The sequence below is a fragment of the Mirounga angustirostris genome, unplaced genomic scaffold (assembly GCF_029215605.1).
Source record: "Mirounga angustirostris isolate CCGP_5_RB_7025 unplaced genomic scaffold, mMirAng1.0.hap1 SCAF_4, whole genome shotgun sequence".
Taxonomy (NCBI): domain Eukaryota; kingdom Metazoa; phylum Chordata; class Mammalia; order Carnivora; family Phocidae; genus Mirounga; species Mirounga angustirostris.
The window spans coordinates 191,492-214,556 of NW_026991712.1; the positions used below are offsets into that span (position 1 = coordinate 191,492).

The 23,065-nt window shown below is 52.4% G+C and overlaps 1 protein-coding gene and 1 non-coding gene across 22 annotated transcripts; both read left to right on the forward strand.

Moving 5' to 3' along the window:
• Positions 1–45: 45 nt before the first annotated feature.
• ZNF7 (zinc finger protein 7) lies at positions 46–21,442 on the forward strand. 21 transcript variants are annotated; one of them, XM_064587598.1, is made up of 5 exons: positions 46–347; positions 9,057–9,101; positions 9,433–9,592; positions 13,030–13,230; positions 17,376–21,442. In XM_064587598.1, exons 2-5 carry the CDS (start codon positions 9,075–9,077, stop codon positions 19,172–19,174), a joined length of 2,187 nt encoding a protein of 728 aa, XP_064443668.1. In that variant the 5' UTR covers positions 46–347; positions 9,057–9,074; the 3' UTR covers positions 19,175–21,442. The 21 variants fall into 21 exon arrangements, with proteins under 21 accessions (XP_064443668.1, XP_064443672.1, XP_064443665.1 ...); XM_064587602.1 differs by having other exon boundaries at positions 47–347; positions 9,466–9,592; XM_064587588.1 differs by lacking the exon at positions 46–347 and adding an exon at positions 354–528.
• Positions 3,302–3,374, forward strand: TRNAQ-CUG (transfer RNA glutamine (anticodon CUG)). Its single transcript has one exon. It is a non-coding gene; the product is annotated as a tRNA-Gln (tRNA).
• Positions 21,443–23,065: the final 1,623 nt, after the last annotated feature.

Sequence of the window (23,065 nt, forward strand, 5' to 3'; positions counted from 1 at the left end):
TTGGGATGACGGCGCCCGCGGAGTCCAGATGTCCTGGCGTCCGGCCGACGTCTGGCCGGCGGCCCGCTCTCCCGCCGCGTGGTTAGCGTGTGGGCGGCGCCCGGGAGGGAGGTTGGAGGGCAGTCGGGACCTCACAGTGGTCTCCCGGCAGGCGACCGTCGCCCGCTGAGCAACCGAGGAGGCCCGGAGAGGTTGAGTGACTTTCCAGAGCGACTCGCTCCGGGCGTGGGGTCGCAGGGCTCCCCTCTTGGCCTGGTGAAGGCCCCCTTCCATGACTGGAGACTCCTTGCAGTGGGCTCTCTTGTAGGGCAAGGGCCCCTTTCTAGAATGAGGCGCTTCCTCGTCAGGTGAGGGCCCCCTTTTCAGGAAACGGGTGGACCGTTTGGGAGAACGTGGTGGTTCACAGAAAACGGGGGTCTGGACGACAGAAAGCAAATGCCCGACTTCCGCCAGTGCGGCCCCTCCGGGGACGCTGGGACTTTGTGCGCTGCTGGGTTTTCGGAGAGCTCGGAGTGGCCGTACCTGGATGTGAGTGTGGGGGAGACAGGGACATCCTGGTGGCTGGGAGAACTTGGGCGGGGCATGGGACCTCCGTGGGGGGGGCGACGGCCGAGGCGCGGGAATCCGTCGGGATGGCGGGCCCCTCCCAAGCTGGTGGAGGAGGGGACGCCAGCCCAGGAAATCGAGCAAAACTGGGGTTGGGAGGGGGGAGGAGAAGGGGGTGAGCAAAGGGAGACTGGGTGAGTGACCCTGGGGTGAGGGAGCACGCTGACCCTGCTCAGAACCCTGTGGGGAGGGGCGGATGGGGTTGGAGCTGAGAACGGGAACGGGAGCCCTGGGGGGTGTGGCCTGGAGGAAAAGAGCAGGTCTCCCGGGGCAGGGTTAGGGTTGGCGGGCATAAGCCGCTGAGTGAGGGCTTCCTGGGGTTACACGGAGGAGTGGGAGGGGCCTTGAGGACAGGGTGCCTGGAGGTGGGATCGCTGCCTGAATGAGAACTGCCCACCGGCAGGTCAAGGTAGAGCTTGACCAGGGCTGTGGGTGTGCAGGTGAGGCCAGTAGGGGAGAGGAAGTGGGGGGAGGGGAGTAAGGCAGAGGTCCCAGTAGACAGAGGCTTGCACTCAGGACTTTGGGGTAGGGTGTTTGCTAGCACCAGTGTGGTCAGGTAGGCCTTGGAGGGGTGGCGGCAAGAATGGCATCGTGGGAAGGTAAGAAGAGGTAAGAAGGGGGGGCCATGTGGCCACATGCTGAAGCTACAGAGGAGCAGAGCGGACTGGTGAGGCCCCAAGAGAGGCAGCAGATGGGTTGGCAGGGATGGGAGATCAGGCACAGCCCAGGCAGGGCCGGGGGCTGAGGGGCACCTGGGCCTCCTTGGGGCAGGATGAGGGGTTTTGAGGTCAGCCTGGGATAGGCGCAGAGGACCAGAAAGGCAGAGAGAGAGTGGAATGGAGGTGGGGACAGTACTTGGACACTCAGACTGGGGGGTCCCGAAGAAGGTCCCATGGGTCTCTGCGATGGGATATGGGGGGGGGAGAGGCCCTCTACTCTCCCTTTCCTGGAGCTGGATGCAGCCGGAAGGTGACTAACCAGGCCCACTGCAGGACGAGTGTTCAGAGCCTTGCCATTGGTAGATGGTCAGTAATGTGTGAAACAAAGGCAGAAGAAAAATTACTAAATTTCCTTACTACCTACAGCCCATTGACAAGTGTTTAAAACAGGCAGAGTGATATTCCTCTAGGAGCTCAGCTGCCTCAATGTTAATACCTTGCTAAAGGCAAAAGGCAATCTTAGCCCAACCCCCGGGATCTTGTCAGTCTACTTTAACCTATAAAAATGTCTTTGGAGGGGTGCCTGGGTTCCTCAGTCAAGTGTCTGCCTTTGGCTCAGGTCATGATTTTGGGGTCCTGGAATCCAGCCCCATGTCCTGCACCCTGCTCAGCAGGGAGCCTGCTTCTCCCTCTCCCTCTGCTACTCCCCCTGCTTGTGCTCTCTCTCTCTGGTTGTCTCTCTTAAATAAATAAGTAAAATCTTAAAAAAAATGCCTTTGGAAACTTCCTTTATCTCTACCCCCCAAGATACATGTTGGCAATCACCCCCCCATAAGCATATGACCCACCGATATACATCTGAAGGGTCTCATGACTGAGGTTTTATTAGACAGTAATAAATGACCTTTTCCCAACAATAGCTACTACCCTTTCCCAACCTGCTACTTACCCTGCTTGAGCTCTCTCTACAAGCAGGACCCCCCTCAAGGTACTGGAAACCTTGCTTCCAAAATTCCTTAGAGACTTAGGCTATCTCTAACCCCCTCCCAACTTGACAGTATATAAGGGGCCACTCCTTCTGCCTCCAGTGCAGCTCTTTCTGCCCATCGGTCCTGTCCCTGTGCTTTGATAAAACCACCTTTTTGCACCAAAGATGTCTCAAGAATTCTTTCTTGGCCTTCGGCTTCGAACCCTATCTTTCCTACATCAGTCAGTGCCACAGTCTGCGGTGAAATGGTCCGCAATGCCAGCCCGAGTTCCAAGGGATGTCTCGCAGCTGGGACCAGGGAACCCTCAAGAAGTGCTGCTCCAGGGGGCTTGTGTGCTTGGGCTCCTCCTGAAGGCCTACCTGGATATGGCAGGCATGGACTTAAGGGAGGGCAGCCAGTGCTGGGGCTCTTGGAGGTGCCCTGCCTCATGCTCAGTGCATCTGTCCTTGCAGAGATGGGGTTCCTGGCTGGTGTGTCCCCCCCCTTCAAAGTCCAGAGACCTCTGACTTGGCTCCATCTCACTAGCCTGAATGTCAACCTCCATGTGAGAGGCCAGCAAGCTTGGCACACAGCAGGGACTCCATAAATCTGGGTCACCTGATGTTGGGGGCCTCTCTAGGGACAGCCACACTGGGCATGGGGTTCTCAGGCCTCCAAGAGGGGCCCACCTGCCTCTACCATCAGATGGGACCCTCCCCACAAGGTACCTTTGCTCCTGCTGGTGAGCCCACCACCCTTTTCTAACCATCGAAGGCCACCTCTTCCCAGCGATTCAAACTTTATTCTCAGAAATTCTTTATTTCCAGGGCACCTGGGTGGCTCAGTCGGTTAAATGTTCAACTCTTGATTTCAGCTCAAGTCATGATCTCAGGGTCATGAGATCAAGCCCTGTATCTGGCTCTGCACTCAGCATGGAGTCTGCTTGAGATTCTCTCTCCTTCTCCTTCTGCCCCTCCCACTCATGCTCTCTCTTGAAAGAAAGAGAAAGAAAGAAAAAGAAATTCTTTCTTTCCTTTTAAAGTTGTTTTTTAAAAAAGAGGGGTCAGTGCCTGGCTGGCTCAGTGGGTAGAGCATGCGACTCTGAATCGCAGGGTCATGAGTTCAAGCCCCATATTGGGCATTGAGCCTATTTAAAAAGAAAATGTTTCTTGTTACATACACAGAAGAATAATTTGGTATAAACGTGTGCCCATGAACCTCTCCTGTCTTGTTCCACTTGACTCCCCACGCCCAGCATCAGTTGCCCTTAACAGAACACTATTCATTCTCTTTTATATGGGAACAATAATACTATCTTTCATAGGGTTATTGTGAGTTAAATCAGTGAATATACACAAAGGACATAAAGTGCGCCTACAAAAATCATCAGGGCTAAGGAAGTCAGAGTGGCTACACTTGGGCACCAACAAGGAAAGGTCATCTGAGTGCGACCAGAAGAGAGCCCCACAAGGCTTTGAGGTCTCTGGGCAAAATCAGCTTGCTGAAATGGGTACTAGTTTTATAGGGTAGTGTGTGAAAATTCATCGTGCAGTATGCTGAACGTATTTGTAATTCCTTTCTATGTATCTACTTTTTTAAATGATGTTTTTTTAAAAAATGTGCATGAAAACCGGTAAAAATTCCTGGGATATCCAAAAGCTGTGGGACGGGTGGTATTCAGGCCTGTATCTCTAAGCAGAAAAGAGCCCAGCTAATACCTGGGGTAAAGTTGGAGTAAAAGTTAATTCTTATATATATACAAAGCAAAACAAAAAATGAAGTAAAATATACATGTCGAGACAAACCTAACAAAATTTAAGTGAGAAAAGATAAATCACTTCTTCATGCATGCTTTTAGTAGCTGAATATATATGCTGGAAGGTTATATATGTATGTAAACAGGCATAGCTTGTTTTATTGTGCTTTGCAGATACTGTGTTTTTTATAAATTAAAGGTTTGTGGCAACCCTGAGTTGAGCAAGTCTATTGGTGCCCTATTTCCAATAGCATTCGCTCATTTGTGTCTCTGTCACATTTTGATAATTCTTTTTTTAAAAAGATTTTTTAAAATTTATTTGAGAGAGAGCACAAGAGCAGGGGGAGGGGCAGAGGGAGAGGGAGAAGCAGACTCCCCGCTGAGCAGGGAGCCCGATGCAGGACTCAGTCCCAGGACCCTGAGATCATGACCTGAGCCGGAGACAGACGCTTAACTGACTGAGCCACCCAGGTGCCCCTAAATTTTGATAATTCTTAAAAAAATTTTTTTTTAAGATTTTACTTATTTATCTATTTATTTATTTGACAGAGAGAGGCAGCTAGAGAGGGAACACAAGCAGGAGGAGTGGGAGAGGGAGAGAGAAGCAGGCTCCCCACTGAGCAGGGAGCCCAATTCGGGGCCGGGGTGGGGGAGCCTCGACCCCACGACCCCGGGATCATGACCTGAGCCTAAGACAGATGCTTAATGACTGAGCCACCCAGGTGTCCCAATTCTTAAAATATTTTAAACTTTTTCATTATTATTGTATTTGTTATGGTGATCTGTGACCAGTAATTGAACTCGCTGAAAGCTCAGATAATGATTTGCAATTTTTAGCAATAAGATATTTTTTAAAGATTTTATTTATTTATTTGTCAGAGAGAGCTCAAGCAGGGTAAGTAGCAGGTAGAGGGAGGGGATCATGACCCACGTGGAAGGCAGACACTCAACTAAGCCACCCTGGTGTCCCAGCAATAAAACATTTTAAAATTAAAGTGTGTATGTTGCTTTTTTTAGATATAACGCTACTGCACACTTTTTTTTTTTTTAGATTTTATTTATTTATTTGAGAGAGAGAGAATGAGAGACAGAGAGCATGAGAGGGGGGAGGGTCAGAGGGAGAAGCAGACACCCTGCCGAGCAGGGAGCCCGACATGGGACTCCAGGATCATGACCCGAGCCGAAGGCAGTCGCCCAACCAACTGAGCCACCCAGGCGTCCCAGCTACTGCACACTTAATAGACTACCACATAAACATAACTTCTTAAAAAAAAGATTACTTTTTGAGAAAGACAGAGTGCATGTCAGTGGGGGGGGAATAAAGGGAGAGAGAGTCTCAAGACCACTCCATGCAGAGGGGGCTCGATCCCACGGCCCTGGGCTCATGATCTGAGCCAAAGCCAAGAGTTGGATGCTCAACCAACTGCACCACCCAAGCTCCCCAAAGGATCTTTTTTTTTTTTTTTAGATTTTATTTATTTATTTGACAGAGAGAGATAGCGAGAGAGGGAACACAAGCAGGGTGAGTGGGAGAGGGAGAAACAGGCTTCCCACAGGGCAGGGAGCCCGATGCGGGGCCCAATCCCAGGACCCCGGGATCATGACCTGAGCCGAAGGCAGACGCTTAACGACAGCCACACAGGTGCCCCCCCAAAGGATCTTTTTGTTTTGATAAAGAGCACTAGAAGGGACAGGGTGCAGAGGGAGATAGAGATAATTTTTAAAAATATTTTCTTTATTTTAGAGAAAGAGAGAGAGAGCAAGAGCAGGGTGAGGAGCAGAGGGAGAGGGAGATAATCTCCAGCAGACTGTTGAGTGCAGAGCCTGACGTGGGGCTCAAACCCAGGACCGTGAGATCATGACCTGAGCCAAAATCAAGAGTTGCACACTCAACCAACTGAGGCACCCATGTGCTCAGAGAGGGAGAGAATCTTAAGCAGCCCCATACGGGGCTGGATCTTGGGATCCTGAGATCATGACGTGAGCCAAAATCAAGAGTCGGAAGCTTAACCAACCAGGCCACCCAGGCACCCCTCTAAACATAACTTTTATATGCACTGGGCAACCAAAAAATTCATTTGTTTTATTGCCATGTTCACTTTATTGCAGTGGTCTGGAACCGAACTTGCAATATCTCCAAGGTATGCCTGTATACTTATATTAACATATACAGAAGCACATATATATAATATACATATTAATTTTTCTAAGTATCCTGTAAAGTGTTTTCATTCTCTTTCAATTCCAAGTATGTTACAGAGCCCTTTATGATTTTCTTTTTCTCCCAGAGCTATTTAGTAGGTTGCTATTTAGTTTCCAAGCATATTTGTTTAAACTATTTAACCACATCTAAATTTAATGTCCGATTTTCAGATGATGTAGTTTGTATGATGCCTCCTTCGCAGCCTCACAGATTTCCGCTGGGCCTCAGCACCCTGGTATCTTCACCCCAACACTGCCCAGGTGTGGGCTTGGTGGACACTCTGGGCCACGCTCTCACGGTGGCTGAAATAGCTCTGTCCTAAGGGTCTGCAGACCCAAGTGTCAGCTTTGGCTCCTCGTCTTGCCCCTTGCATCATCCGGGGCATGACCCCGCCCACCCAATTTGAGCAGGCCAACCTGGGGCCGGGACCCTCCCAGCTTGGGATCCTGCGGTGTGAAGACTCGCTCCCAGTAGGTCGGGACCACCCGTGTGCTCAGCGCACCTGGGCTTCTTCCTGGAAGCGCTTGGTTGGGGATTAGGACCTGGAGGGCGACTGGGAGGTTGGCATTGTTCCCAGTCCTTCCCGATTCTCCATTCACTGGTTTATGCATCCTTTGCACAGATGCTCCCTGAGCGTAACCAGAGAGGGTGTGGGGCTGGTAGAGCTGAGTTCGGAGCTGCTGGGGCGCAGAGTGGGAGCGCTAAGACCGCGAGGCAAGGGAGAGGAGATGGTCTCTCAGGAGGGCCCGGCAAGGCCCGTTTTTCCCTAGGACCACCCCTCGGAGTGGGGGCGGGGAGCTGACTCCGCCCGTTTTCTTCCCCGGCTTGGCACCAGATCTCACTGTGGCTGTCAGGGACCCCAGGATTTGGGTCATCGACGAGTCGGGTGTTAGGTCCCTCCCCCCGGAAAAGTTCTGCGCATTCTCTGCCCCGCCCTTCCCGCCTCCCGGGGGCGCATCACCTCCGCTGTAGGTTCCCTGAGCCGCCCGCCCTGCCCTAACGGTGCCCTAGGCCTGGACCAAGTGCCCCCATCCACCCAGAGAACACCGGCCGTCTCCATTCGGCTTCTCTACCCTCCTCCCCAGCTGGCCGCTCTCCCGTGCCCTCTCTGCCCCGGGTCGGGGATTCTCCGCTGTCCCGTGCCTGGAACGTGCTCAGCGGGAGCCTTCTATAGAAAAGCCCGGGCACAGATGCGGTGCAGGGACCAGCGCCCCCGAGGTGATCCGAGGTAGGCGGGGCCCGGCCGGGGCGACCCCAGGCTTTCCACCTGCTTCGCCGGGATCCACTCCGCCCTTCGGCCCGCGTGTCCTTCACCCCCCGGGGCTGTGACACCCCGGACCCGCCCCTCCCTCCACTCTGGCCCCTCCCCTCCGCGGGCCCCGCCCACGCCCACTTCCGCCTGCGCTCCGGCCCCGCCCGTTCTCCGTGCCCTGGCCGCTAGGCTGGGAACCACCGAGACGGCCGAGCCTCCGAGCCGCCCAGAACAGCCGGAAGTCTGTGAGACGGAGCGGGAGCGTGCGGCGAAGGCCCGTTTCCGGTTTTGTCGCGCGTTTCGAGCCTCGGGCGGTCGGCGGGAGGGTGAGTGGGCGCGTCGGGCGCGGGCTCGGGGCTGGGCGGCTTACGTGCTCCTCGGCCTCGGGCGGAGTGGCGGCTGGCCGGCCCCCGCGTCCTCCCGCCTCCGGCATTGCGGGCGCCGCGCTCGCCTGCCTCCCCGCGGGGGAGCGCGGGGAGCGTGAGCGGCTTGGGGAGGCCGTGGGCGCCCGGGGTGGGTGGTGGCCGAGCTGCAGCCGCCTCGGCCAGCGGGGCAGGAGGCGTTTGGCCGAGCCCTGCAGGCCCGGTTACATGGCACCGTACTGGCCGCGGCCTTCCCACCAGGTCTAGGCCTGCCCCAGGCGGGATCCTCCTTTCTGCATAGCCACAGCTTCTCGGGTCCTCTTTTCCCCTCATTTACTGCCGGTGAAAGACCTAAATTTAGAGACAGGGGCAGAAAGGGCTGTGCCTTGGGTAGGGTGGGCTGTCTGCCTTCTCTGAATTCTGGCTGTTGCTCGGGGCCTGCTTTTCTCTACTGGGGACCAGCGTCCCTGCTGCCCGGGTCAGCTTCACTATACCCAGAGCCTGGGGCTTCCGCCCACAAGCCACTTTCTGAGCCAGAAGCTCCCCCAGGAAGTCCACTTCTCGTTCAGACCTAGGGGAATACCTGGGGAGGGGGCCAAGTTTATATAGGCGGCGGGGGTTCCTGTATCCGCTGCGCTTCTTCCTGTGATCCATTGTTCTGGTCCCATCCCCCAGTCACACCACCACTTCCCCTTGCTGCCTGTGACCAGCTCCACTGACTCATTCCGCCCTATTCCTTCTTGCCTCAGTCCCTCTGCCCATGCCTTTCCCTGCTGCCTTTAGTGCCCTCCCCACCTCCATCCCCTTGGTCTCGTTAGCTCCTCTGGGACCCATCAAACCAAACCAGAGTTTCCTAGTTTAAATGCATTCAGAGTTTCTTCCCCTGGGCCATGGTCATGGTTGGAATGTTGTGTTTGCATGGTTGTTTAAAGACGGCTTCATGAAGGCAGAGTTCTTGTGCATTGTGCACGGCTGCGTCCCCAGTCTAGCACCTGGCAGAGGTGGCACCCCCCGTCTTATGTTGTGGAGTGATTCACACACCTCACACACTCTGAAGGGTGAACAGAGCTTCAGGGGGGCAGATGCTCAAGTGCTGTGGCCACTTTGGCTCCACCTTATGTCCCTGCCGAAGAACATCTGGGGTTAGACGTAAAGGATCGGAGAACACAGTACCCTCTCAGTAAGCCTGGAATTCAAGGATAGGGGTCCTCCAGCACCCTGACCTCTGACCCTTTCATAACTGCCAACAGGTCCCTCGGCCAGGACACATGGATGCCCACCCACCGAGCCTCATGGTAGGAGTCTAACTGCCTCCATTTCCTCACTTGTCCTGTGAGGACCCCTACCTTTTCCTCTGGGAACCTACCCTCCACTGGCCCCTTGTGGCCCTTGCCAGGCTCAGGCATGCCCACCCTCAAGGGAGTGAGCAAAACCCTGCCCAGATTGGGGCCTGCCGGAGGCCCTCATGGGGGGAGGTTTGTAGATCACCATGATCTGGCTCCCTCCTACTCCTCCATACTGCCCCTCCCCTCAATTTTTAGAGCCAAAGGGGCCTGATGACTGTCTCGCCCAGCCATGTGCCTGAGACACACCATGAGGTGGAGCCAGAATGAGGCTGGCACCCAGGGTTCCCTGGGGTGCTGGTGTATGTCTTTTCAGGAGGCTGTGACGTTTGGTGATGTGGCCGTACACTTCTCGAGGGAGGAGTGGCAGTGTCTGGACCCTGGCCAGAGGGCCCTCTACAAGGAGGTAATGCTGGAGAACCACAGCAGTGTGGCTGGACTAGGTGAGGCTGCATCTTGGGACCCCTCCCCCTGCATCATTGGTTAGCACCCACTTAGCCAGGCCCTTGTCAGAAGCTGGGGATATGGGGCCGTGGGTCTTTGTAGATCAGGGGCTGACCCTGGGAGGTGTTATGGTGAGTTCTGTGCATTGTAAATACCTTTTTCCATGCTTTTATGTTTGTTAGCTTTGTGGGGTCACATTTTAATGAAATTAAATCTTTTAGTTTTTGCCTTATGGGTTGTACTTTTGAAATTTTATTTAAAAGTTCTTTCCTACTCCAAGGTCGTAGAGACAGTCTATGTTCTCCTGTGGACTTTAGAGTTTATCTTTCTTGTTTAGATCTGGGCTCCACGTTTGTGTCTGCAGTTAAGTAGGAGAATCTTGTCTCATATGTATGATGGTGTGTTTCCGAGCTGGCCTTGTAGTGTGTCTTTTTTTTTTTTTTTTTTAAAGATTTTATTTATTTGAGAGACAGAATGAGATCGAGAGAGAGAGCATGAGAAGGGGGAGGGTCGGAGGGAGAAGCAGACTCCCTGCTGAGCAGGGAGCCCGATGCGGGACTCGATCCCAGGACTCCAGGATCATGACCCGAGCCGAAGGCAGTCACTTAACCAACTGAGCCACCCAGGCGCCCTTGTAGTGTGTCTTAATGCCTGGTAGGACAGCCTCCCCTTTTTGTTCTTTTTTTTTTTTTTTTTTTTGGCCAAACTTTTTTTTTTTTAATGTTCTTTTTCTTTTTAAAACTTCACTTACCTACTCATGGGTAATGGAGTAATTCTTTCATATAAATATATAAGTTTGAGTTTTTCAGTTCTTGGAACTGGAATTTTTATTGGGGGTGCTTTGAATTTGTAAAACTCACAAGAGAAGAGCTAACCTCTTTCTCATATTAACTGTTCCCGTTGAAGACCGTGGAATGTGTCTCCATTTATTCCGTTTACCTTCTGTGGCTTTGTTAGAGTTCTGGGATTTGCTTCACAGAGTGGTCTGGTACCTTTTCTAAATGCTTTGTTTTTGCTTGTTTTGTGAATGTATCTTTTTCATGTTGCTATGTTTTTAGCTGATTGTTGTTGCTGTATGAAATGCTGTTGGTTTTGGGGGGTTGATCTTGTATTTGGCAACTTTGTTAAACTTCCAGCTAGTCTGGTGCTATATTCTAGGAGGAGGCACCTGCAGCTGAGCCTGGGGTGGTTTCCTTGGTCCCCCAGGGTCCCAGCCTTTAGCCATGGCCAGAGCCACAGTGCTGTGTTAGACAGGACTGATGTGGGCAGGCCTGTTTTGTTCCTCATTTTACAGGGAATATTTCTAGGGGCACCTGGCTGGCTTAGTCGGTGGAGTGTGCAACTCTTGATCTCAGGGTTGTGAGTTTGAGCCCCACATTGGGTGTGGAGATTACTTTAAAAATTTTTAAGAAATAAAAATAAATAAATAAAAACCTTAAAAAAAAAGGGGGGGGACTACATCTAATTAAAATCAGAAGAAAGTGGCTAAGGAGTTTTGTTTTTAATCATAAGTACATAGTGGGGGGGTGGCACCTGGCTGGGTCAGTTGGTGGAGCGTGCGACTCTTGATCTTGGGGTTGTGAGTTCAAGCCCCAGGTTGGGTGTAGAGATTACTTAAAAAATAAAATCTTTAAAAAAAAACGAAACAAGTACATTGAATTTCAAATTCTTTTTCTGCATCAATTGAGAATTTGTATGATTCTTTTTAAGTTCATTAGTCTAGTAAATTATATTGATGTTGTATTTTTGGAATAAACCCTACTTAGATTATATTTTACATATAAACTCTGATATCATTTTGGACTCAGGCAGTATTTCAGATTTTTCATCCCTGTTCATAGTGAATTGGACTTTATTGTTTCTTTTTGTGAATCGTTCTTCTATATTTTTGGCAAATGGCACTTGGCATATGAGTTTCATAAGATGAACTGGGCAGCTTTTACTATCTTTTTAATTTCTGGAAGAATTTAGGTAGGTGGAATTACAGGTTTTGGTAGAACTCACCTGTAAAACCATCTGGGCCTTGGGCCCTTGGTTTGTTTTTTTTAGTGAATAATAGTGTGTCAAGTTTGTGAATTTCCTTTTGTGCTAATTTTGTCATTTTTAGTGTTCCTATAAATTGATGTGTTCGTTTAGATTTTCAGGTGCTTTATGGTCTATTTCTTCACAATACTCTTTATTTTTAGTCTGTATCATGTGTGTAGTTGTTTCCCTTGTTTATTTTATTTTTTCACTGTGGTGACCTTGATTGATTTTGCCACAAGACTGTCATATTGGGCTTTTCAAAGAACCAGTGTTTGGTTTTGCTGATCTTTTTTGGGGGTGGGGTGTTGTTGCCTTTGTTCTCTATTCTTTGAATCCCACCCACCTTTATTATTTTCATCCTTTTTTATTTATTTGGGTTTGCTGTGTTGTTTTGCTCCCAACTTCTTGAATTTAATATTTACCTCATTTGTGTTTTACCTTTCTCATTTCTAGTAAATGTATTTAAAAATGTAAAATCTCATACCATGAGTTTGATAGTAAATATAGCTATCACTTAGTAATTATTTAGTTTTCAGGTAGCTGATAGTTTTGAGGTCATGTGATCACCTTCCTATCCAGTTGCATTTTGGTTGGGGGCACAGTGTGGATGGTGCCATGACTCCCTCCCTGGCTCCCCAAGGATGTTTCTCTGTGGACGTTCCATGTGTACTTGGAGAGAATACTTGTTTCCCGCTGAGCGTGGGCTCCTGTGTGCATGTGAAGCCTTTATCCTCCAGGGTCTCTCTGCCTGCCCTCCTCTGTCCCCACAGCCAGAAACCTGAGGGAAGCCCTTGAGGGCTTGCCCAGCCCTTCGATGGGCTGGGAGCATGCCACAGCGTGGCACCCCAGTGTGGGGGCTGGTGGCCCTGGAAGGTGGGTGCCACTCCGCAGTCTGCTGAGGCCCCCAGGGCTTTGCACAAGGACATGAAATGGGGGAAGCCAGGTGAGGGTCGGACCTTAGCACCTTCTGAATTAAAATCTACTCATTTGTTGGTTTATTTTTGTTGTTTTTGTCTTGCTTCTTGGCCACTCTACCTCCTGGAACGTTCCAACCCTCTGAACTGGGGGACAGCCCATCTCTGCTGAGGGAAGTGCTGGCTGCTTTCTCCCTGGGCTAGAGCTGGCCTGCTCTTTGCCAACTCTTTGGTGTCAGATTCCAGGAGGATTCTGGCCCTGCTGTGGATGGGGATGGGCTGGGAGTCCAGGCATCTCACTGGCCAACCTCCGGAGCTGGGCCGATCTGGCCCGAGAGGGCCGCTGTGTCTAGACCCTCAGCCCCTGATGCTCCCTTTGGAGGCTCTGCTGTGCTTCAGTAGCTCCCTGCCTCTGTCCTCTTGGAAACCAAGGTGCTGGGCCCTGTGCTGTACCCTCAGCCACACTGACACAGTCCCCTTCTCTGCCATCCCCACAGCAGGGTTCCTGGTCTTCAAGCCTGAGCTTGATCAGCCCTTGCTCAGCCACACTGACACGGTCCCCTTCTCTGCCATCCCCACAGCAGGGTTCCTGGTCTTCAAGCCTGAGCTGATCTCCCGGCTGGAGCAAGGGCAGGAGCCATGGGTCATTGACCTGAAGGGAGTCGAGGGGAGAGAGGGGGCAAGAACCTGCCTTACAGGTGAGGCTCAGGCCTGAGAAGCTTCTGGGGACGGATGAGGAGGTGTTCAGAGAACCCATGCCCAGCAAGGGCTGAGGGGGTGGGAAGCTGGAGATGGACCCGGGACCGACCAAGCAGGCTTGGTGGGATGCCCGTGAGCACCGTGGGGCCACAAGTGGGCCCGCTGACAGAGCGTAGCCCAGTCACGGGGTCGCATTGGGAGAGACTGAACTACAGAAAGGCAGGGATGTTTTGCATGTTACAGCAAAAACAGTTTGTTTTTAAGGCACGCGTTGTTCAGTTTCTAATTTTACTAATGCTCTCATCAAGCAGAGGTACAAAGGTGTGGATCCAAGGGAAGCACCAAGTTTGGCTCTTAGCAGCTTCTCGGGCAAATACCACTTCCCTCCCTCCCACCAACAGCTCCCTCCAGAACTTCTTGGGGCCCTCTCCGATCAGGCTGCAGGGCCGTGTTAGTATCCTGGGGCTGCTCTAACAAAGCACCACAAGCTTGAGGCTTGAAAGCACAGAGATTAATCGTCTCACAATTCTGGAAGCCAGACGTCCAAAATCAAGGCATCAGCAGGTTCCTGTCCTCTGTGAAGCCTAAGGGGGATGGCCCTTCCTACCTCCTCCAGCTTCTGGTGGCCCCAGGTGTTCTTTGGTTGTGTCTGTGCCACTCCAGTATCTGACTCCATCGTCACCTGGCTTCCCCATGTCTTCTTGAAAGGCTATCAGTCGTATAGGGTTATAGAGTAAGGCCTCTCCTTACTTCAGTGCAACCTCATCTTAACATGGTCTCAACAATCCTGTTTACAAAATAAGGTCATATTCTGAGGTCCTGGGGTTGGAGTTTCAGCACATCTTTTTGGGGGGCACAGTGAGCCCATAAAGGGGTACCTGCCACCTCACAGCGTTGGCTCCCACTGGGCTTTGTTGAAGAGATGCCATTGCCTCCAGCCTTGTCTGAGCCTCCCTGGCAGACATGTTGCCCAGTTTGGTCAGGGAAGCAGGGTCGCCTGTATCCCGACCACAGAAAGGAATCCTCCTGGCTAACTGTCGCGTCCCGTGGTCACTGTGCAGCAGAGCAGGGCCTGACGCTCATGCTGTGGTCCCTGGCTGGCCGGAAGCAAGTTGGAGAATCAGATTGTGACAGTTACTGTTTTTGTTTTTAAGATTTTATTTATTTATTTGACAGAGAGAGACACAGCGAGAGAGGGAACACAAGCAGGGGGAGTGGGAGAGGGAGAAGCAGGCTTCCCGCGGAGCAGGGAGCCCGATGCGGGGCGCGATCCCAGGACCCTGGGACCATGACCTGAGCCGAAGGCAGACACTTAACGACTGAGCCACCCAGGTGCCCCACAATTCATACCTTTTTTTTTTAAGATTTTATTTATTTGTCAGAGACAGAGAGAGTATAAGCAGGGGGAGTGGCAGGCAGAGGGAGAAGGAGGCTCCCCGCTGAGCCAGGAGCCCGATGCGGGGCTCGATCTCAGGACCCTGGGATCATGACCTGAGCCGAAGGCAGACGCTCAACGACTGAGCCACCCAGGTGCCCCCACATTGTGACAGTTAAGGGTTGTGCTCTTCCTGCCTGGAAGGGCCTGGAGTCCTTACAACAGGTTACTAAGTCTCTGTAAAGCATCGTCACACTCATCGTCGTGTGGAAGGCAGCAAAGGTATGGGCGGGAGTGTTGGGAGCCCTGACCCCAGCCCCCAGCATCCTTGGCTCTGCAATTGAAGGCCCTGCCTTCCTGTTGAGGCTCCTTCCTGATCCTTTCTGGGAAGGAGGTAAAGCTGTAGGCTAGCCCAGTTAAAACCCAGCCACTGTTAAATATTTCCAAGGTGGAGGGGAGATTTTGATTCAAAGAGGGTGCCATGGCAGAAAAGCTAGCTGGAGTTAGCAGAGTTGGGTAGTTCAGGGGGTTTATACGCAGCAAATGGTCTTTATGGTGATGAGGCAGCAGCAAAGAAAACATCCCCACAATGAGAGAGACCTGCTCGTGAGCCTGACAGCCCAGGGCAGGAGCACGGCCTGGCAGGTGAAAACGTGTGGAGCATGTTAGAAAAACGTATGTGCCCAGAGATGTTACTTGTGTCGGACTTGTGCAGCAGATAATTGAGGAGGGGCCCAGAGTGGCACGAGGGTGCAGGGCCTGCAGGGACACACGTCTGTTCTCTGAGGGAAAACCACTTCCAGAATGAGGCTGTTTTTTTAACATGCGCTTGTATCTCCTCAGAGGTTATCTAGAGCTGCAGAGAAGAGCTCTCAAGTTCCGGGTGAGGGTGAGAACTCTGGGCTGCAGTTAGGGGTCCCCAAGGATGTGCTGTGGGCCCCCAGAGAGGGAGCGTGTACGAGCTGAGCCTGAGGGGAAGCCCCTGAGGCTGGCACCAGGGCCTGGTGTGTAGGGAGGGTTCTTAGACTTGGTTGTAGGGAACCAGATGGAGGCCGACTCCAGCAGGGTCGGGTGGGCTTGTGGCTGCTTAGCCACGTGGGGTTGTCTTTTTCTCCCCTTGCGAGCAGGAGGTCCCCACCCCACGACTACAGACATCACCATGTTCTTCCCTGGTGTCCGTAGAGGCCTCTGCTTTCCAGCAGGAGGCAGCGGAGAGCAGCACTTTCTGTTTGCTCCTCTCCAGAGCAGAAGGAGGCCTGGGCAGAGGGCTGAATGAGCCAGCACCACATGGCCAGTCCTGCCCTGTGGAAGGCTGTGTGATTGTGCATCGAGGACCAGGCAGGACATACCCTGTGTCATAAGGGCACAGAGAGGTCGAAAGGACAAGTGTTGGGGGAACAGACCTGGGTCCATTTCTGATTCTCATTAGCTATGTGACTGGGGAGCCAGAGATTGCTCATCTGTGGGGTGGTGATTCCACTGTTGACCTCTTTGGATTGTCCTGAAGACTCATTGAGGAGTGGCTGGGAACTAAGTATTCCTTACCCACAGAAGATGCTCCGTGTGTGATGGCCTTTGCCTCACCCGGGACCAACCGAGAGCTGCAGATCCCTGGAGCTGGAGAGGGCGCTGATGTTAGGAACCACCAGGAACCCTGTAACTGGGGCCCTGGAGGATTTCGCTGTGGGGTAGTGATGGGCTGCTTATAACTGGTTATCACACTGATTATGAAGTTGGTTGTGATGCTAGTTATGACCCTGGGCGTGATTGCGGACACCAAGGAGGTGTCTGACTTTAGCAAGGGTACTCTCAGACTACAGAGTAGGAGAGAGACTGACACTTATATGGAGAGTCCAGAAGGAAGGCGGATGTCAGGAAGGCCTCGTGGGGGGCAGGCAGGGGTAGATGGAGCCTCTGGAACCCCAAGGGAACAAGAAGGCAGTATGGTGTGGCCTCCTGGAAGCTGAGGGGCCCACAAGCAATGGATGTGCATGGTTAGGTGTGCATCAGAGGCGGCTGGACAGCAGCTGGAGGAAGCAGAGTTAAGGCCTGGGGTCCTGCTCAGAGCCCTGCCCCCTCAGGCTCACCCCTGGTGTGCCCCTCAGCAGCAGTCCAGCCTTATCTTCCTTAGATCCTGCCTGGCCCCCCACTCATAGTTTTCAGTCCATCTTACCCTCACTCCACCTCCTCTGGATCCAGGAGCCTCTGGCCACACTTGGCCAGGCTCTCAGGCTCACTGCTTCTTTATGGATTTTCACTCATCCCAGTTCCCCACAGGATGGACCTCTCCTCATGTACCCGCACCCAGGGGTACACAGTCGTTGAATGTATGCATAAAGTAAAAAGTATTAATGAAACCAAATTTTGAAAACTGTCAGAGGCATGACTTCTGGTAGTAGTTTCTTTTCTCTCTTTTGTTTTTTTTTTTTTGAAGATTTCATTTACTTGACAGAGACAGCAGGAGAGGGAACACAAGCAGGGGGAGCGGGAGAGGGAGAAGCAGGCTTCCCGGTGAGCAGGGAGCCCGACGTAGGGCTTGATCCCAGGACCCTGGGATCATGACCTGAGCCGAAGGCAGACGCTTAACGACTGAGCCACCCAGGCGCCCCTGGTAGTGTTTTTCCGTGTGGGTGTATCCTTGCTTGATGCAGCCCGTCCTGGCAGGGAGCTCAGTTCCCAGGGATGATGTGCAGCCCCCATCCCCACCCCTGGTCTTTGTCCTTCTCTAAGCACAGGGGATAAGGGCGTTTTATTTCCTGTTTCTTTCAGATTCTGCAGTTGGGATTGCAGGTGAGCAGGCCTGTGAGGACATGGATGTTCTAAAGTCAGAACCCTGTGTGGCCATGGTCAGAAGCCCCCCACAGGGTTTTCCTCAGAGTTCTAGCTTTAGAGACACCTCTGAGTCTGAGGTCTGGTCAGAGAGTAAGCCAGGCTCCCTCCTCCAGAGAAACCGCTTGAACACAGGGACTGTGGCTCCCAGGAAGACCTTCTCCAAGGAGGGTGCCCAGAGATGTGGCGAGCTGGAGAGCAGTGGCGGCCTGGGTTGTCAGCCTGGCAGAAGTCAGGGAGGGGCCGCCGAAGGGACATCCCAGAGATGTGACCTGTGTGGCACAAGCTTCAGATCTACTTCAGACATTGCTCTGCATCGAGACATGAATACACAGAAGAAACCTAACAGCTGTCTGGAGTGCAAAAAAAAATTACCTGACTGTTCACAGGGGAAACATGGAAGTAAGTGCCACGGAGAGAAGCCGTATGAATGTGAGGAGTGTGGGAAAGTCTTCAGGTTGTGCTCCCAGCTTAATCAGCATCAGAGAATCCACACTGGAGAAAAGCCATTCAGATGCATCGAGTGTGGAAAAGCCTTTCGTCTGAGCTCAAAGCTTATTCAGCATCAAAGAATTCATACTGGAGAAAAGCCCTACAGGTGTGAGGAGTGTGGAAAGGCCTTTGGTCAGAGCTCCAGCCTCATCCACCACCAGAGGGTCCACACGGGGGAGAGGCCCTATGGCTGTCGGGAGTGCGGGAAGGCCTTCAGCCAGCAGTCCCAGCTGGTCAGACACCAGAGGACCCACACCGGAGAGAGGCCCTACCAGTGCCAGGAGTGTGGGAAGGCCTTCAGCCAGAGCTCAACCCTGGCTCAGCACCAGCGGATGCACGCTGGGGACAAACCTCAACTTCCAAGGAACCCAGATGGTCCCAGCCTTGTTGCACATCAGAGAATCCACCCTACAGAGAAACCATTTAAGTGTGACGAGTGTGGAAAGGCCTTCAGGTGGGTGTCTCGCCTCAGTCAGCACCAGCTGACCCACACTGGAGAGAAACCTTATAAATGCAACAAGTGTGCAAAAGCCTTTGGTTGTAGTTCACGGCTTATTCGCCACCAGAGAACTCACACTGGAGAAAAACCATTTAAGTGCGAGGAATGTGGGAAAGGCTTTGTCCAGGGCTCACACCTAATTCAGCACCAGAGAATTCACACTGGAGAGAAGCCCTACGAGTGTAGTGACTGTGGAAAAGCCTTCAGCCAGAGCTCAAGCCTCATTTACCATCAGAGAATCCATAAGGGAGAGAAGCCCTACGAGTGCCTCGAATGTGGAAAAGCTTTCAGTATGAGCACACAGCTCACGATACATCAAAGGGTCCACACTGGGGAGAGACCCTACAAGTGTACTGAGTGCGGGAAAGCCTTCAGTCAAAACTCAACCCTTTTCCAGCACCAGATAATCCATGCAGGAGTGAAGCCCTACGGATGTAGCGAGTGTGGGAAAGCCTTCAGTCGGAGCTCCTATCTTATCGAGCATCAGAGGATCCACACCCGGGCCCAGTGGTATCATGAGTACGGGAATACCTTGGAAGCTTCTACCCACGTGAGCCGTAAAAAAGTCAATACTGTAAAGAAACTGCATAAATGTAATGAATGTGAGAAAATATTCAGGTGGCGCTCACATCTCATTATACATCAGAGAATTCACACCGGAGAGAAACCTTACAAATGTAATGAATGCGGCAAAGCTTTCAATCGGAGCTCAAGGCTTACTCAGCATCAGAAAATTCACATGGGATAGACCACTTACCTTTATAAATGTGTATAAATGTGAATAAACCTACAGCCTTAACTTTACATATTTTATATGGGATCATTTATACTAACAAGAATTTAGAACGTGGGGATAGATTCCAAATTACCCTCTTAAGAAAGAAAATGTCTAAATTCATATAAAGTGGATGTTCCTTTGCTGGGACGTGTGACCGTAGCCCACTCAGCAAAGCCTGTGTCCCTCGAGTCAGGGTGCACATGTGTAGAGTTTCGAGCTCACAGAGGGAAGACCCTCGGTCCTATGGATGAGGAAGATCATGGGAAAAGGCCTGTGAGCTTTGCCACACAGGTAGCTTAGAAGTTACCCAAAGTGTCTTCCCTGAGCACTGGTCCTTCAGGTTGGCTTCAGCAGTCAGGATGTGGTAGCTCGTGCTAGTGGAAGCCCAGAGGAAGGTGCCTAGAACCCCTTTCTCCCACCCCACCAGAGCAACCCGGGGTTACAGCCGGAGGGCTCAGTGCCGGCCTGTTCAGAGAGGAGCTTGGATCAGCGCAGGACTCCAGGAATTGCACCCGGGCCCAGGGACCTGCTCTGTGACTCTGGGATGCCACTGTCCTTGAAATCCAGAGTCTCTCTCCTTATCAGCATTGTTACAGGGTGATCATAAGAATTGAACTGTAAGAGAGCCTCCCCCCTCCCACACTGAGACCCCAAGCTGGCATCTCCAGCCAAACCCAGTGCAGACCTGGCCTCAGCAGGAAGAGCTCACGGGAGCCCAGCAGATGCCACCCAGAGGCCAGGGTGTGTACTGTTCCTGCTGCTTACCAGACTTCTCTGAATTCGTCCTGCCATAAACTGCCAGAACTGGGAGGGTCTGGAAGCTGACAGATGAGCCTGTTGCCTTTTCCCAGAGGCTGGTGGAGATGGAGACAGACTGCTCACCAGCAGCCTGAGGCTAACCACAGTGTGGATAGTGGCCCTGCCCTAGGGTCCTGGACTCACCAAAAGTTGGAGGGGACCAAAAGTCTCATTCAGACTGGCTGCAGCCCACTACCACTCACTTGAGACCTGTCGATCTTTGGTGTCCTTGCCAGTTACCATGAGCAAAATTGGGGCTGGTGAACCCTCCTCCCCATCCCACATACAGAAAGGTAACCCAGAGGGACACAGGTCAGTCACTTCGGGATTTATGGCTTGATTTGGCTATGACTTGATTTGGGTCACTGCCACACCGGTCTGGCTAAGGCTGTGGGTAGGTCCCTGAGACACTGCCTTCATGGCCGATCACCAGTAGCAGCTTATGGATTTGTATCAGGTGAAGAAAGGGCTGACTGGTCCCTGTGTTTGCAGTGGGAGGTTCCAGAACTTTCTGGAACTGGGAACAGCAGAGTTCGGGATGGTTAGGTCCGTGTGGGTTTCTGTGTTTCCAGCACATGGGCCAGGATCTCAGCCCGATCACCAGCCACTGCTGCTTAGGCAGGCACAAAGTTCCGTGTGTTCTCAGGCTGCGGTGCCAGTTCTTGGGTTGAAGGTTGTGCCCTGGCCTGTACCTGCCCCTTTGGAGGTGTCCCCTCTCCAGGTGCCAGGACACTATGAAATCACTGTGCCCATTTCAGTAGTTGTAACCGCCCCTCCAGCTGTCCCTACTCCACCCAGAGCTTAGGTCCAAAAGGGTCAGTGCAAGAGGACCAGGGACTGCAGTTTGGTCACTGACTGTGCCATCCCCAGAAGGGAACCCTCTCTCGGCTACTTGCTGGGAGGTTCCACGAAGTCTTCCGGGTTCCAACCTGGGCATGATGCTGTCCTCTAACAGCAACTCCAGGCCAGCCAGAAAGGGCCAGAGGATTCCACCGAAATCATCTCCAGCCCCTGGATTCTCTCTTTGGATTGACATGGTCCTAGATCAGGGGCTGGAACACGGAGGCCATTAGACGGGGTGGCTCTCGTGCCTTGGTAGCTACATAAGCTGACCAAAATCTAGGCCGGAGTCGATTCCTCTTAAGTGCACTCATCTGAGAAAATGAAATTTAAGAACAACCAATCACAAACAGCCATAAGCAGTCTTCTCTGTGAAAACTTCTCCCCTGTCTCTTCCCAGCACAGAACTCTGGTTTTTTCAGGTGGGCACTGCCTGGTTCCAGTCCACGTTTGCTCAAGTAAACTCTTTAAAACTGATGTACCTCAGTTTACCTCTTAAAAGGCTTAAAAGCTAAGAAGGGAAAAAAGGACTATTTTGTGACATTTGAAAATTATATTGAAATCATATTTCAGTGTGAATAAATAAAGTTTATTGGAACAGAGCTGGCCACCCGTATGACGCGAGCCAAGTTCACACTTGCTGGCCTTGTTAACCTGGGTAGAAACTCCATGCCCTCAATTCTTAGTGTGGTTTGTTCACTTAAATGTCCCAATACAACCAAAAATTCAATAGAGATAAACCTAAAGTCTTACATTCCAGTCCAGGGCCTCAGCTGCAGAAGTACAGGGTGAGGGGTCCTTTCTTAGCTGCAGCCACGTGGAAGAGAAGCGTCCTACTGGCCTGCTCGGCAAGACTCTGTGAAATCAAACTGCCTCAGCACTTGAGATGCGGGGGCTTGAGATCCCGGGAAGAGTGTCTGCACACGTCACATGTTCTGGTGGCTCTTTGCAGAGAGGCAGTGCAAGCTTTGGGATACTGCGTTCTACTTTCACGCTGTATCTCCCAATTTGGGCTTCAGTGAATATAACAAGCATTTTTAAGACTAGGGCCCAGTCTTAAAGGCCCAGGTGAGTTCACACAGTGTGTGTGGCTTACACTCAGAGGCTAGGAGATGTTTGTCTAACGTCCCAATCTCAAAGCCTGGATGCTCCCCCAGTGCAGGATTCACTTGCTCAACACTCAGGGAAGAGAGGAAACCCACTGGCATCGCGTTTCCACAGAGGGGTGTCTGGAGGGCTCCCGATGGTGGAGTGTGAGACTTGATCTCGGGGTTGTGAGTTCGAGCCCCACATTGAGTGGGGATTTTTTTTTTTTTTTAAGTTTCCATAGAGATCTGAAAAAGATCCAGAAAATGGAAAAGGGTAATCTTGCAAGTGTGAGTGTCCATTCTCTGTACAAGGCCTTGTGCGGGCCTGGGGACAAAGGTGGGCCTGGAGCCCGGTCAGTGGTAGGGACTGACCACAGGTGAGGGTGGACGGCTGCTCTGGGCGCACAGGGTCCACACACCCCAGCCTGCCAAGAGCTGGGCTGAGGGAAGCAGAGCAGAGCCACCATCCATCTGCCACCTGGTTTCGTATGAGGTAACAATGGTCTTTAAATGGCTGAAAGTGATTTTGTGACACATGAAATTAAAATTTCAACACCAGTAAGAAATTTTTACTGGAACGTGACTGTGCCCCTTGATTCACGTAGCGCCCAGCCGCCCTCAAGCAACAGTGCCAGAGCTGACAGCACCCTTGTGACCTGCAAAGCTGGCGCGGCCCGGCGCGGCCGGCTCCTGCCACGGCGGCTCTGCAGAGCAGCAGGGGAGTGGAGGGAGGGGCAGCGTGGTCAGCGCCACCGTGTCGTCTGCCAAGGATGGGGGACGGTGCTCCGCCCCCACCGTTGCTGACTGGAAGCCGCAGCACAGAGGCGCCTTCTGGGAGGCGGCTCGCGAGTGGGCAGAGTGTCCGGACCCGCCAGGAGCAGAGGGTGTGTGTGACCAGATGCCATACCTTCGAGGGGCCCAGGGCCGTCCCAGGGGACTGCAGAGTGGACGCACCAGCACAGCTGTGGAGACAGACTGCCAGACCACCCCAGCCAGGGGCACAAGGACGAGGGGGATTAGGTCTCTGTGCCCCTTGGGCAAGGAAAGGAAGTGCTAATCCGGGTGCCTGCCCGCTGGGCGGCTCCTGGAACTCCCACCTGGGAGTGGAAAAGGGCCTTCCCCCTGCAAGCGCTGA